General features: G+C 36.4%; 1 protein-coding gene across 5 annotated transcripts in view; it reads right to left on the bottom strand.

Annotated features, from left to right (window-relative positions):
* Positions 1–1,538: 1,538 nt before the first annotated feature.
* The window catches only part of SLTM (SAFB like transcription modulator), a 43,569-nt gene continuing 30,530 nt past the window's right edge, over positions 1,539–14,577 (bottom strand). For 4 of the 5 annotated variants that reach the window (XM_055537815.1, XM_055537813.1, XM_055537814.1 and 1 more), the window contains exons 10-21: positions 14,215–14,364; positions 13,709–13,812; positions 13,444–13,610; positions 12,898–12,983; positions 12,521–12,684; positions 9,666–9,846; positions 8,828–8,952; positions 7,809–7,979; positions 6,749–7,054; positions 6,497–6,641; positions 4,309–4,469; positions 1,539–2,227 (exon numbers count right to left, since the gene is read on the bottom strand). In XM_055537815.1, the coding sequence (XP_055393790.1) occupies positions 2,119–2,227; positions 4,309–4,469; positions 6,497–6,641; positions 6,749–7,054; positions 7,809–7,979; positions 8,828–8,952; positions 9,666–9,846; positions 12,521–12,684; positions 12,898–12,983; positions 13,444–13,610; positions 13,709–13,812; positions 14,215–14,364 (1,869 nt within the window). In that variant the 3' untranslated portion in view covers positions 1,539–2,118. The remainder of the gene's footprint in view (positions 2,228–4,308; positions 4,470–6,496; positions 6,642–6,748; positions 7,055–7,808; positions 7,980–8,827; positions 8,953–9,665; positions 9,847–12,520; positions 12,685–12,897; positions 12,984–13,443; positions 13,611–13,708; positions 13,813–14,214; positions 14,365–14,577) is intronic. The other variant, XM_055537818.1, reaches the window with a different exon arrangement.

Below are 14,577 nucleotides of genomic sequence, written 5' to 3'. Positions count from 1 at the left end.
CATCTGAAATTGGATAGAACAGTAATTGTTACTTACAGCTAGTAGGATTCTTTTTGAGTATTAGGCAAGCAATGCATTTAAAATGCTGAGTACATTGCCCAGCAAATAAAGTGCTTAGCAATGTTAGCAACTGGGTAATCCATTATGGTAAGCACAGCTCCACTCTACCAATGGGGAAAAAGATCAAAAGTGACCTGAAGACCCAAAGTTTACAAAGAGGCAAAGCAGAAAAGTAAGTTAGTTCATTGCAACACATAACTGAGGCTTCTACTGTACCGTTCTACAACGTGCAGAGGGGATCAGGAAATGAAGAAGGAGACCTCTACACACAGACAGACCCCTGCTCCAAAACTGCAGGGTTAGGAGGGGAAGAAAAGGGTATGAAATCCAGAACAATAGAAGAAGTGCCAGTTCCCCAAAGAGTCAAAGACAAAGGTATCCTGGCTGCCTTCAATAAAGAATTTCTATAAAGACTCCTTCTCAAATCAAAAGGTGGCCTCTGGGCAATCCCTCGGCACCCATCTTTTACTTTGTATAACCATACACGCTGCTGAGTTTTCCAAGAATCTAGACCATCTGAACTACTGATTCACATGAAGGAATATGGGAGGCTTTAAGAGGTGGTATTCAGAATTTTCCTTGAAGGATTTCCCTGGAAAAGATGCTTTAAAAAAAAAAAAAGTCATAAGGTTAGTGCTTAAGTTTCCAACACTTCAGTAGAAGTGAAGAGTCAGTTAGACTTATATCCTAGGAATAAGACCAAAACACTGTCATTAAAGCTCTGCTGCTGCTGCTCCTGCTGAGTTGCTTCAGTCATGTCCAGCTCTGTGCAACCCCATAGACGGCAGTCCACCAGGCTCCCCCGTCCCTGGGATTCTCCAGGCAAGAACACTGGAGTGGGTTGCCATTGCCTTCTCCAATGCATGAAAGTGAAAAGTGAAAGTGAAGTCGCTCAGTCATGTCCGACTCTTCACAACCCCATGGACTGCATGCAGCCTACCAGGCTCCTCCGTCCATGGGATTTTCCAGGCAAGAGTACTGGAGTGGGGTGCCATTGCCTTCTCCCGTTAAAGCTCTAAACTTAGTCAATTACTTGGAATAAGGAAAAGGGCTGGAGGACCAACACCTAAAACGCTGGAAACAAAGACACATACACTTCCAGGTGTGGATTTTTATTTTCACAAAGAGACAACAATGCCTTCCCACATACAAGTATTTACAAAACCCAACTGATTCACCAATCTAGAACCTGGGTTTTTGTTTTTTGTTTTTCCACTTCTCAACATAGTTGGGAATATGGAAACATTAATACCAACACAATTCCCAGAGATGGAATTTATCCATCAAACAGTGCAGATTACCTAAAAGTGCACTTACCTGCACAACTCAGTCTAAGAACCTCAGTGATACAAATCTCATGGCCAAGGTTTCATTAATCTATTTGGTTTCATACCATGCAAACCTGAACAAGTGTGCTGCTACACTAAACTGAAAATTGGTTTTCATTTTACAATTAAAAAGGTTCTCAACGCTTTAGCAACTATACAGAATATGAAGGTTTATTTCAAAAAAGAGTACATTTCTTAAAACCAGGATACACAGATGCACTTAATGTAACAGTACCTTCTGCAAAAATAGGTTACATAATACTCAGAAATGCAAGGAACAATCTTATTTTCTAAAAATTAAACAGCAGACTTCTTAAGCTTAAACAGCCTTCAAAATGGAGGCTGAAAATTCTTGTTGATATGAAGTAACTCTAGAGCCTGACACCACAGAGCTAATGCTGCAAATTAAACCACTACCACACACCTGCAAACTACTCTTTATATTCACACAGCGTTAAACAAAATGGTTTTGATTCCTATCCTTTCCAATGTGTCTTGGTGCTGCAAGAAAAAAAGTTGAATGATACACAAAACTATTAAAAGTTACAACGGAACTATTTAAACATCTTCTCCAAAATTGAGAAAAGCAATCATGTTAAATTTTAAAAAAAGAGAAAAAGGAAAAGTCTGACAACTCTCAAGCAAGTCAGAGGTCCTCTTCATAAGTAGTCAAGTAAAGTTTATAGGAGATTTCAATAAATTATCTTGAAACCATGGCAGCAAGTAATTTTCAGAATCGTCGTGGAGGTACACCCTTAAATGGCTTAAATCCGGAGCCACTTCCTCTTGGCATGGAATTGCCACTGATTTGTACAATTCTATTAATTGGGGATGCATTACTGAAAAAAGGTTTAAAAGAAAAAATTGTCAGAGAACAAGAGAGAAAATAATGACAGCTAATACCTAAAAAGTGATTATTATTTAACAGACACTGTTCTTTGTACTTTACTCATATTAAATAGTTTACTTTTTCAACAGTTCTGTGAGGTATGTATCATTACTAACCCCGCTTTCCTGATGAAGAGTGATACAGCATTTAAGTTACCTACCTAAGATCACAATGATTATCTGATAATAAACAGTAGCATAGGGATTTCAACTCTTACAGTCTTGTGTTAAACTCCTGCCACTTAGTAAGCCATGTCATGGTCTGCATATGAATGGACTTCTCAGAGTGTGGTCCCTAGATCTGCATCAGCATCAACTAGGAACTTGAACCTCTGAACTATAGGACATCATTTAAGAAATACTTTTGGAATTTCTTTTATATGAATAATGCAACACAGTAGGTATGAATAAATAATACAAGAGTAAAAACCCACCCCAAAACGCTGTAACAAATTTGGAAGATAAAAATCCATGGTGAAATGGTTTAAGGCTAAAACCTGATTAAAGAAAGGCTTGGATGCCAGGCTAAGTGATCTAAAGAAGCTATTTGTAGTTCTGGAGCAAGTAAATGGTGTAAGAAAACAGTCTCAACAGTTAAATTTAGAAATAATGTAAAAAAATGGAGGAGAGAAAAATATTGGGAAGATCGACAGGAGCTGAAATGAAAAAGAAGACAAAGCTACCACAAATATTTTTTTTAACTGAATCATACTTAGAAATTTATGCTAGGCAAGAAGAAAAATAAAGATGAGGCCCATATTTTTTCCAGTCTGGCACTGGCAAATTAAAAGAAGTTGGAGACAACAGAAACATAAAGATCTGAAACAGGAGGGGAATGAGTTTCCTTGTGACCTTGAATTTATTGACTCATCCAAGCATCTACATGGTGATCACAATATAATATAATAAAGAATAGTGTCTAAAATCCAACCATGTGAAGGAGCCAATAAAATAAATTTAAAAATTATGGTACATTAGAAAACAGAGGAATGTTTCAAAAAAGGAAAATCAAAAGGTTTTAATCACCAAAGAGCCCAAGAACTAAAAATAAATAAATAAATAAAGGAATCTGTATTTATCAAGAAAAAAGGTATGGGTGACCTTTAAAAACCAAGGAGAGGGGAAGGAGAGGGTGGGAAAAATCTGACATAAATACACTACCATGTGTAAAATAGATAGCTAGTGGGACCCTGCTCTATAGCACAGGGAGCTCAGCTAGGTGCTCTGTAAAGACCTAGATGGATGGGATAGGGGTAGGGGGTGCGAGGGAAGTTCAAGAGGGAGAGGATGTATGTATACATATACCTGATTCACTTCCTTGTACAGCAGAAACTAACACAATATTGTAAAGCAATTATCCTCCACTTAACAACGAAAAAGAGTGATGAGGCTGGGCAGGCGTAAGTATAACACTCACTTAAATTTGATGGTGGAAGCAACCAATACAATAGTAGTAACCGGGGTCAGTGAGCTAAGCCAATGTCTCTTCTAAGATAGATGAATGGGAAAGAATGAAGTGTATAGAAGAGATAGACCAAATACTTGTTAGCTGAGGGGTCACAATGGATATTGGTATGAAGAGAAAATAAAGCTCATCTCTTAGCATCTGAACAGGCTTTGGGGTAAATGTCCAAAAATTTTGATAAAGCTATTTGAGAAAGGAGGAAGCAGAACATACCTTCAGTTTCTTCTTCCTTTCTAAAAATTTTTGTAATGATAGTGAACAAGAAGATTGTTCCAATATGAAATTAATATTCCTGTCTACTGGATTCTGACATGTACACATACCTATATCAAGATGTATGCCAAAATACCAACTAATTAACTTATAATGAGGAATATTAACACCAGAGCATGAGCACAAACCCTGCATATAATCTCCTGGAGACTTTGAGTTAATATGAAGAAATACCTGGGCAGACCTACGGTTGTTACTCATTGTAATTCAATCTCTCAGAAACCATAACGACTTTTAAAGGAAAAAGGTTTGGTTGTATGCTGGCAGAAAAACTTGAACTGATTAACTACTTACCTCGTATGTTGTGTTATCATGCCTGCTCCTGTCCGGCCATCACCCATTCGCCTTGTATCATGATAGCCAGGCCCTTGAGAAGGTGGACCATGCCATTCTTTCCTTGGTCCACTTGTGTCCCGTCCATGGCGTTCAACTACATGTCGTTCTTCAGGATAGTGCTAAAGAATAACATATTAAAAGAAAACCTCAGCCTCAGGCCAATTTACTTATGCTGGTACACTTCTCATGTCAGAAAGAAATTAAGACGTCTGAGAAGATGAAAGAACGAATAATATGAAAAAAGGTTTCCATCTACTTTGAACTGGGAAGCTACTCAGGCTATAAGGGTAGAAAGGTAGAAAAGTAGAAAATGATTCAGTATTGTTATTTCTATACCTTCTAACACCCATGTACTTTTTGACCCTTGAGTATTTCTGGATCTATATTTAATGCCTAGATCTCTACATGTGTTAAGAAGGCATACTGAGAGTTCAGAACCTTACGACGATCAGGGTAGGGTACATGATCCACATGCAAATACCACATAGAAACAGGAGCTGTCATCTGAGTTTACACAGTACTAGTTATTGTTATGGCTCTTACAAGGCCTCACATCCATGAGTATTAAAAAAAAAGAATACTGAACATAAACAAAAACAGAGAACTAAGGATCTGAGGGAGGGGGAAAAAAAAAAAAGAGTCAAAAGTTCTGAAAGCCTACAGGAATCTGAAGGTGCTCTACAGATGCATACTGCTGTCAGAACAGCTCACAGACCCAACACCATGAAAAAGAAATTTCCAAGGGAGGAATAAGATCTTTCCCTAAAGATACCTTTTGCAAAAAAGGTAACTGAATGCAGAGGGGCTAGTCTATGAGACTGTGTTAAACTTTAAATAAGGCAGAATATCTGGATTATATTAAACAAATTTTAAAAAGTTCTATTCAGGGTATAGCTCAATGAATTGATCTACTGAATATTTCTACTTACTAGAAACACTGCAACTTATAAATCCCAGCAGGCCCAAATCTGTTTCAAAAATGTTTTGTATGAAATGGAAAACACAAAGCAGCATTAACTAGAATGCCTAGAGATTAAAAAGTTTTCTGGTAAAAAGTTGTTACAAAACCACAGAGCACCAGAGGATAATAGAGGTTGAAGGATGGATACACACATATACATAAACTTCAGAATTCTTTTCTGTAATTTGAGAATATTCTATCTTCACTACTGTCAACCTATATTATGCCAGTTATTTCATCAACAGAATGCTTTCAAATCAGGTAAAAGCTCATTTGAATTGCAAACAGATGTCCTCTGTTCATTAACTTACAAAATATTCATGTCAATAAAGTGTCACAAGAGTAAAAAGCAATTAAAAAACACAAAATATTCCACTTACCTACCTCTAAAAATAAAAGAACAAAAAAGAGACAAGTGTTTTATTTCAATAAATTCTACACTTTATTTAGTTAAGTAGGAGGAAAGAGAGAGTATTATTTAAAGGAAAAAGATGACAGAAACACAAGTACAGGTCAAAGATTTTCCATCCAGTTTGAAAATCTCAATTTCTTAAGAAATAAAGCCAAAGTCATCATTAAGAAGGTTCATCTACCAAATACAACAATTCTCAAATTTCAGCAGGAATTTTAATAAAAATTTCAGGGATTAAGTCAAATTATTATGTTGTACACTTTAAACTTACACAGTTTTGTCTGTCAATTGTATTTTAAAAAACTAGAATTAAAAAAAAAACTTCAGGGTTAGTATTCTGCTTCTCTGGACTACTATGTTCAACTACTGTCTTGAAAATACAAAAGGGACTTCCTGGTAGTCCAGTGATTGAGAATCTGCCATCCAATGCAGAGTACTCAAGTTCTATCCCTGGAGAGGGAACTAAGATCCCACATGCCACAGAGAAACTAAGCCCATGCACTGCGACTTCTCAGCCCGCCTACTCTGGAGCCTGCACACAACTAGAGAAGCCCACGTGCTGCAGGCTGCAACTAAGACCTGATGCAGGGAAACAAAGAAGAAATATATATTTTTTAAATACAAGGAGCATTAAGACCTTTCGTGAGAAATGAGTCTGCCAATCATGCCAATCTAACTAGGTCACGCCCAAATGATACTATAAATACAATGTCTCAATGAGTCCTCTAAATTTATTTCTGGAGAATTGACAATAAACTGTCATAAGCACTTACCTGTGCTCCACTTCCTCGGTCGGTGATTACTCCTCTGTCTCCCTCCCTGTTTCCATAGCCAGAAGCATTACTGCGAGTCCCAGGAGGAGCCCCTCTTACACTGTGCCCTGATACTTCTCTCCCAGATCGTTCTGGCCTTTCAACTCTGTCAAACAAAATTCAAGAACATATACAATCAAACTCTAACCTTTTTTGAAAAACCCAAGTGCTTTATTACCACCATTAGCTAGGCATTAGAAACTATACAAATACCTTGTTTCCCGTTTGTCAGTGGACATGCCTCCTTCAGCCTTCCAGGAGGTTGGTCTAGATGGATTGGGCCCTCCTTCTCGAGGATGTCTAGGGTGGGTGGTATCAGGTCTGTCATGAATGATCACTGTTCTCCTCTCATCTCGTTCTCCTCGTCTGTCTGTTTCTCGAAGTTCGTTTCTTGGTGGTGGAGGCTCGTTTCTTCTGGAATCACTGAAATTTTTGGGATACCTTTCAAAACCTAGATCTTCTCTTCGGGCAGAAGGACGTGGTTTTTTCCCTTCACTCTGACCAACAAAACGTTCTCTCCTGTTATCCAAAACAAAGAACATAGGTTTTGAGAAGTAAGTACTTGGTCTGATTCTTCTTAACTTTATTTGCATAACCTACAATAAGAACACCTTCTTTAAAAAATAACTTAAGGCAAAGTGAACAAAATAGCCACAATTATTGATTGTAATGGGGCTTCCCAGGTAGCTCAGTGGTAAAGAATCTCTATCAATGCAAGAGAAATGGGTTCGATCCCTGGATTGGAACGATTGCTTGGAGGAGAAAATGGCAACCCACTCAACTATTCTTGCCTGGAAAGCCCCATGGACAGAGGAGCCTGGCGAGCTACAGTCCACGGGGTTGCAAAGAGTCAGACACGCCTAAGCACGATGATGACTGAGCATAATAACCTATGTTCTTTTAAACTGAGCTAAATGTCTGGCATGAAGGGTGGTTTTTTGGCATACAAGGGAAATTACATCAAACACTCAAGTCACTACCAACCTGAAGGATATTTTACTATTCTTCATAAGGAGGCACATCCCAAGGTAACAATACTTTTACTTAGTTTTAAAGGTTAAGAAGATAAAGCCTACCTACTTAAGCATGTTTTGGTGGCCTATAAAACTAATTCTGAATACAGAATCACATTCTCATTAACAAATAGAAAAACCAAACATGATTTGTTCTGAATACTCAGTTATAACCTGTACTTAAGATTTTAATAGAGAACCAAACTATCACTAATAAGGCTCATACACCAAATACAGTAATTTTCAACATATTCATTTACCTATCAAAAGAGGAAGACGGAATTGATGAACTCTCAGGAAACCTGCCCCTCTCTCGGTGGTCAAAGTCATTAAATCTATTCTGTTGCCGAGAGTAGTCAGATCCATGGCCAAATCGTGCATCTGTATCTAGAGACAACTTTTTATTCTCGCTCCAGTAAGGATCATCCCGCCTTGAAGAGAAATATTTGCTCGTTTATATAAATTAGTTTTACAGCAACAAAATAACACCTATTGGAGTCATACATACCACATGCTAGGAACTGTGGATACAGAGGGCTAATAAACTCAAGACAAAACATTCTTTTGTAAGAACAAGCTAGCAAAAAATTATCAAATTATATAAAGTTATACAGTGTTAGAGGAATTTCACAGAAAATAATTGAAAAACTGTTCTCAAATTACTAAATGAGAAAGGCAAATAAGACAAATACTTGATACCATTCTAAAATAAAATGCTAACCAGGAAGAGCATACAACACTTCTGGTTATACTTAACTTTGGAAAGGATAGAGAGTTAGTCCCAAGCACAATTCATTCGCTCCGCTCCACTTATTTCTCAACACAATCAACTAAATCTCACAGAATTTATACTAAGAAAATTAAATTACTATATTTTGAAGTCTATTAAGAACTATGAATGCAAACAAATAACAGAATCTATATTTTAGTGTTCCCAAGTTTGTGACTTTGATTTCTGTACTGTCTGTACTACCCTGTAAGAATTTTCAAGACAGGTCTGAGTTTGAGCGCCATTATTAAAGTCTACCATGTATTCAATATTTCAAGTCATAGTGGAAAACATTTGGCAAAGAAAGGAAAATGGGGTGGAGGCGGAATGGGGAAAATTTTTCTTCTACTTGAAAATCCACTGATGTCCAATTCACTACTGCAGTCATTCCATCCCTCTTGATCATGAGCTTTTATTCCAGCAACAGGTGCCTGTGCTTTCTAATTCTACAGTCTTAGCATGAAAGGAATGAGCGAGCAAGTTTAACTGTTAAAGAAAGCAAGCAACTACCTATGATCTACATCACGTGGGCGTTTCAAAGAATTCCTTTTTTCTTGTTCATAACGAAGCTGCTGCTGTTGCCTTCTCAGTTCCTCTCGTTCTCGAGCAATACGTTCAGCTTCCTTACGACGTTCCTTCAGACAACATAGAAGGAAGAACCAACCAATGCAAAATGAAAACATAAGGTAAGTATATATGCAACCTTGCTTTAATCCTATCATTAAGAAAACATAAGCAAGCATCAGGCAAAAGACAAACCTGGGACAAAAAAATCTGACTTCAGTAATTGCAATCTAAGCTATGACTACTGTTCTATAACATTAAAAATAACAGAGACTGGGTGGTAAAAACTGGCAAGTAATTTGGAAGGTCAGATTTAGTTTAATAATTTGAAACAAAAGCACCTAAAAGTAACTAGAGATAAAATTATTAATAAGACTAAGTGTCCTAAAACCCTGGATGCAATTCTGCAAAGAGAGGCATTGTTTCCTTCCAGCCTTGGGGAATCATTCCCACTATAATAAGGAAATAGTTATTATTTTCTAAGAATGGGATAGTGACAGAGCCTGGATTACAACTACTCTGGACTCATAGTCCTATGCTCAGACTATTAGGCTGCCATGATACGCAGAGTTCAAATTCTTACCAATTGGCTAGAACAAAGTCATGACTAAGTGTAGTTTTAATTAGCACCTAATTCACTGTTATCTCAGGGACACTTAATAAATGCTCATTAGCTGAACTTATTCTATAAAAGCTTTACAGCATGTAAAGCAAATTTCAGGGCAAAAATCACAGGGTTTGAAAAAGGTCAGTTATTTAAGATGAAAAGATTTTCTGACTGCACCTGTTCAATACGAATGCGTTCCCTTTCCAAGCGTTCGCGTTCCATTCTCTCTCTCTCTAGTTTTTGCCTTTCAATTTCTAGGCGCTCTCTCTCTCTCTGTAAGCGTTCCCGTTCTTCCCGTTCACGAATTATTCTAATGCGTTCTCGCTCTCGACGCTCTCTTTCTGCAATCTCTCTTCGTCTAACAAAAATCAGTATTTAGAAATACTTAAATTATGCTAGCACTGTGTGAAAGAGAATAGCTTTTGAATTTGTATTTTTCCTTGAGGTTGAAATTTTATACTTCGACTCATTCTAAATAGTTTTAATGTAATTGGAAAGAGAACTCAAAATAAAACTTTAAACAGATTTCAATACTGTCACTTATTTAAGACTGTCACCTGAACAATTTTACAGAGTAGTTGCCTCTTAGATGATTCCTGTTTAAATAAAAATCCCACTATAATAGCCCATTAATTAGTCAACATCTTTAAAAGGATATTCTACATATATGAATTTACTAAACAACAAACTTCTGTTTTTGATAGAAAAATTTCCAGTATCTAGGATATATTCTATCTCCTAAGTAAGCCTGAGTTTTGTTGAACTGGGATCACAGCCACCAATGTGAATTACAGCAAATGCTATACTAAATGGCTGCCCTCATGGCCTCTTTTGGAGTGTTCACAACCCATAATAGATGGCTCTAGATAACACGTTTCTTTGAGTTCAAATATGTGCTCAACTAAATTATTATATTAAGACTTTTAATAGTGGGTTATTTTTCTGTTTGTTTTTAATCATTTCCTCACTTTAAGGCACCCAGTGTATTCTGTCAATCAGCATGTCTTCTCCTAGTAACCCAGTGGTTTTCAATGGTTCAGTACGGCCACAGTGGACGAGCATTTCTAATTTTAACAATGACCAAGGGGGCTGTTACCAGCCATTAGTTAAGTGGACCAAGGATTCTACATATGTTTTGATGCATGGCATAGTCAAGATAATCCTGCATCACAAAGAACCATCCAACACTCCAAATACCTTTCAAATGCCATAATGTAATTCATGTCATCAAAATAAAATCACTTCTAGGAAAAAAAAAAAAAATCTGGCCCTAGCATTTAACTCATTTTTAATAAATGCTAGTTTCATTTCCTTTGGCCTTTTATGTACACTAAAGTTTCCAGGAATGCAGCTCCACATAAAAAGAGGAAAAATTACACCTTCTTGAGAACTTCACCAAGAGTTGTTCACCATTTCAGAAGTCATTCCATAACATCAACACTACTCCTGGTATTTGACTCACCAATATGACAAACCGGTATCAATCTGTGTTTGTAGCTGTCACATTCTCACTGAGTCTTAAGAGAGGTGCAAACATCTGACTACTTCATTAGATCTTGTAGAGCGTCATGCCTAAACATTCATATCTGGAATATATGCTTCATTATAAATTACTTTTATGTTTTCTTCATATTAGAGTTAAGGCTTTATATTGTTATTTTTTGTATATTTGTATAGTATGTTACATATCAATTTCATTTCAGATTTGTAAAGAAGGTGCTACAATTTTTTTTGTTTTATTATTATGAAACGGGCGTTGGTCTGATAGGTTTGAGAAATGCTGCCTAATAACTCCCAGTTTCACTCTTCTCTCAGCTGTGGTCATCTGAACAGGAAGCCAAGCATACTGAGACTTCATCAAAAAAAAAAAAGGTTCTGAGTATGCAAGAATTGGAGAAGACAATGGCAACCCACTCCAGTACTCTTGCCTGGGAAATCCCATGGACAGAGCAGCCTGGTAGGCTACAGTTCATAGGGTCACAAAGAGTCGGACATGACTGAGTGATTTCACTTTCACTTTTCACTTTCATGCACTGGAGAAGGAAATGGCAACCCACTCCAGTATTCTTGCCTGGAGAATCCCAGGGAAGGGAGCCTGGTGGGCTGCCATCTATGGGGTCACACAGAGTCGGACATGACTGATGTAACTTAGCAGCAGCAGCAGCAGCATGCAAGAATTATTTCCTTTTAGTAAACTGTGTGGCAATCATAGTATTATTTAAGTTGCTAAAAGTGTATCTGGTAGTTCCTAGCACACTTCTGAATGAATAGATGAAATTCCATAAGTGACCATTCAACAATACAGGTTAGTATTTGTAAATTTATATTATGAAACACTTTCACAAGAAAATTTTAAGTGGCATCCAAAAATCGACAGCAAACTGGCACTCGTGATGAACTTGAGATACAGCCACTAAAAGTAGAAATGTTTTGTTCTCATTTTGTTTTAAAGAGAATGCCTGCTTTAGGACAGAGTTTGAATGCAATAAGGTTCACAGGTTAAATCTTCCTTTACTTGGGCTCTAATTCAAAGTACAATAAATTTTTCCTACAATGTCAATGTATTATTTGGCCATTACAGCTTACATTAAGACTATCTTATATCAAAATCCAAATTTGCCTTCAAAGTCATGTTTTTTTATGGCGGCAGCTTTGAAGAAGTAGAGGAAAGAGCATTGGACTTGGAGTCAGAAGACTTGGGTCTGAGTCCCGACTCTGCCACTCATTAGCCATGTGGCATTGAAAGAGTCATTTAGCCTCTCTGGGCCTCCATTTTTTTCATTTATATAATGGACATAACTAACCTTATATAACTATTGAGATAGAGATAATAGATGCAAAGGTATTTTGTAAATTGTAAAATACTATGCAAACTAAAGAAATCATTAGGTTTTACTTCTTAAAAGTGACAAATATCTTTCTATAGAAATACAATTTCCAGAAATCTGGTTTATAACTAATGTTAAAGATACACCTATAGTTAAAAACATACCTATAGTTAAAAACAGGTATAAAACAGACTCTTTTCCTACCTTCGAAGTTCCATTGCTCGCCGCAATCTTTCAAAACGAACCAAATGTTCTCTCAACCTTTGTTCCTTCATCTTTTCAAAAGGCAAGATGTCTTTCCTCCTGTAGTCTTTGTCCCTTTTTTTATCTAAGCTAGCCCTCTCCTTTTCCATGCTTCTTCCATGAATCTATAGGGAAAAAAAATTGTTAACAGGACTAGAAGTTAAAATAATTTTTTTTTTTCAAGTTGAGCTGGTAATTTAAAAAGCTTAAATGAATAATGACATTCCCCTTTTCTTAGGTTTTCTATCATGGACACATGCAAAATGGTTACAGATAACTGAATTATCTTCTTTTGGAAACAAGCAAAATAGTATACAACATCCCTATCAGGGACTTACTTTCTCATATCTTCCTCTTCTTGATGGCCTACAATGATCGCCTTTAGTTTGGTCTAGTATTACCATATGTCCTGGACTCTTTGAACCTAAGAGAAAAAAATTAGATAAGCAAATGTCTGAAACTATTCTCATCAAAAAGAAAATATAATGTAAGTATGCTGAATTCTTAAGACAACCAAATATTTACAAAACAATACATGATATAAAAAACTTATTCTATGAGAAATGTAAAGAGTTATTAAAACTTGATCCACTAATGTAAATACTTTCAAAGATACCAAAAGATCAACTCTTCTATTCTTCTATTATTCAATAATTCTTCTATTATTCAATGACCATTTTCAGTCAGCCCAGATTTAACAGTAAATGGGCTTAGGTGGAAGAAGACAGCTGTTTCCCAGTCCTATTAGATCATTTTCTACCACAGTGACATCTAACAAAGTTTAAATCCTTTTCTAGATTGTATTCTTAAGTTTCCCCTTTCACTGTAAAAATTAAGCTGCAGATGCATTAGAAAGGGACTGAGTAGAAAGGCACATAGCATACTTATTCGTTTCTTTTCTTCACTTTTTTTAATCGATTCTGAAGTCTGGCCACTTGATCCATTATCATTCTTCTCATCTTTACCTTCTGTTTTCTTAGCATCCTTGCCTTCTTTTTTTTCAGTTTTCTCAGACAACCTCTTCTCTTCTTTTTTGACCGAGGCTTGTGTCCTGACCATATCACCCCACACAAGAAAACAACAAGATGAGAACTACTTCATCAATGTACCAAAAAAGTCTATAGGCTAATTGACAAAATAAATCCTTACTTGCTACTTCTATCACTCATATTTTTTTTGTCTCCAGAACTTCTTGAACTACTCTTTTCATCAATTTCTTTCTTTAATTCTTTCTTAGAAGGATCACCTTTAACCTGAAAAGTTTAAACAGGAAGAAAAAAATATATAAATTTTATTTTTTTTCTGGAGTGCATGGGCTCTCTAGTTGAGATTCGTAGGCTCAGTAGTTGTAGTTTAGCAGCCCTGAGGCATGTGGAATCCTAGTTCCCAACCAGGGGTCAAACTCGCATCCCATGCACTGGAAGGCGGATTCTCAACCAAAGGACTACCAGCGAAGTCCCAAATATGTAAGTTTTAAAGTTACATATTTATGTTTGTAAAAAGTATGTGGATGGTAAAAAAAAAAATTGGAAAACAGAAGTAAAATAATTAAAATGAATATATAAAAATAAAAAATCATTCCCAATTCTACTCCTTACTAGTGTAATATTGTTAAATTGAGAATTACTATTGTTTAAACAGTTAAGCAAGCTTACTTTTTCAACAGAAATTAGCTGTCCATGCAGCTCAGTGCGATGAAGATGTGCAATACATCTGGACACCTCTGTGCTTGAAGACATAGTTACAATGCCATAGCACTTGGCCCCAGGACTTCGAGCATTTGTGACTACTTTTGCACTCAGAACCTATAAAAATGAGATTATACTTTAGTTTTACAGTTTCACATACATTTCTATGATAAAACTTCAGAATGCAGACTATTCAAATTAAAGGATATGTTCAGGAGTATAAATTCAGGATAAAGAATAAATTGAGGACAATATATATTATTGTTTTATATTCTTGGACTCACCAAGTACCTTGCCTATAATATTCAGGGGAACAATTTAAAATGTTAA

The sequence above is a fragment of the Bubalus kerabau genome, chromosome 10 (assembly GCF_029407905.1).
Source record: "Bubalus kerabau isolate K-KA32 ecotype Philippines breed swamp buffalo chromosome 10, PCC_UOA_SB_1v2, whole genome shotgun sequence".
Lineage (NCBI taxonomy): Eukaryota > Metazoa > Chordata > Mammalia > Artiodactyla > Bovidae > Bubalus > Bubalus kerabau.
Note: the sequence above shows the minus strand (reverse complement) of the source record. Positions and strands in the feature narration are given on the sequence as shown.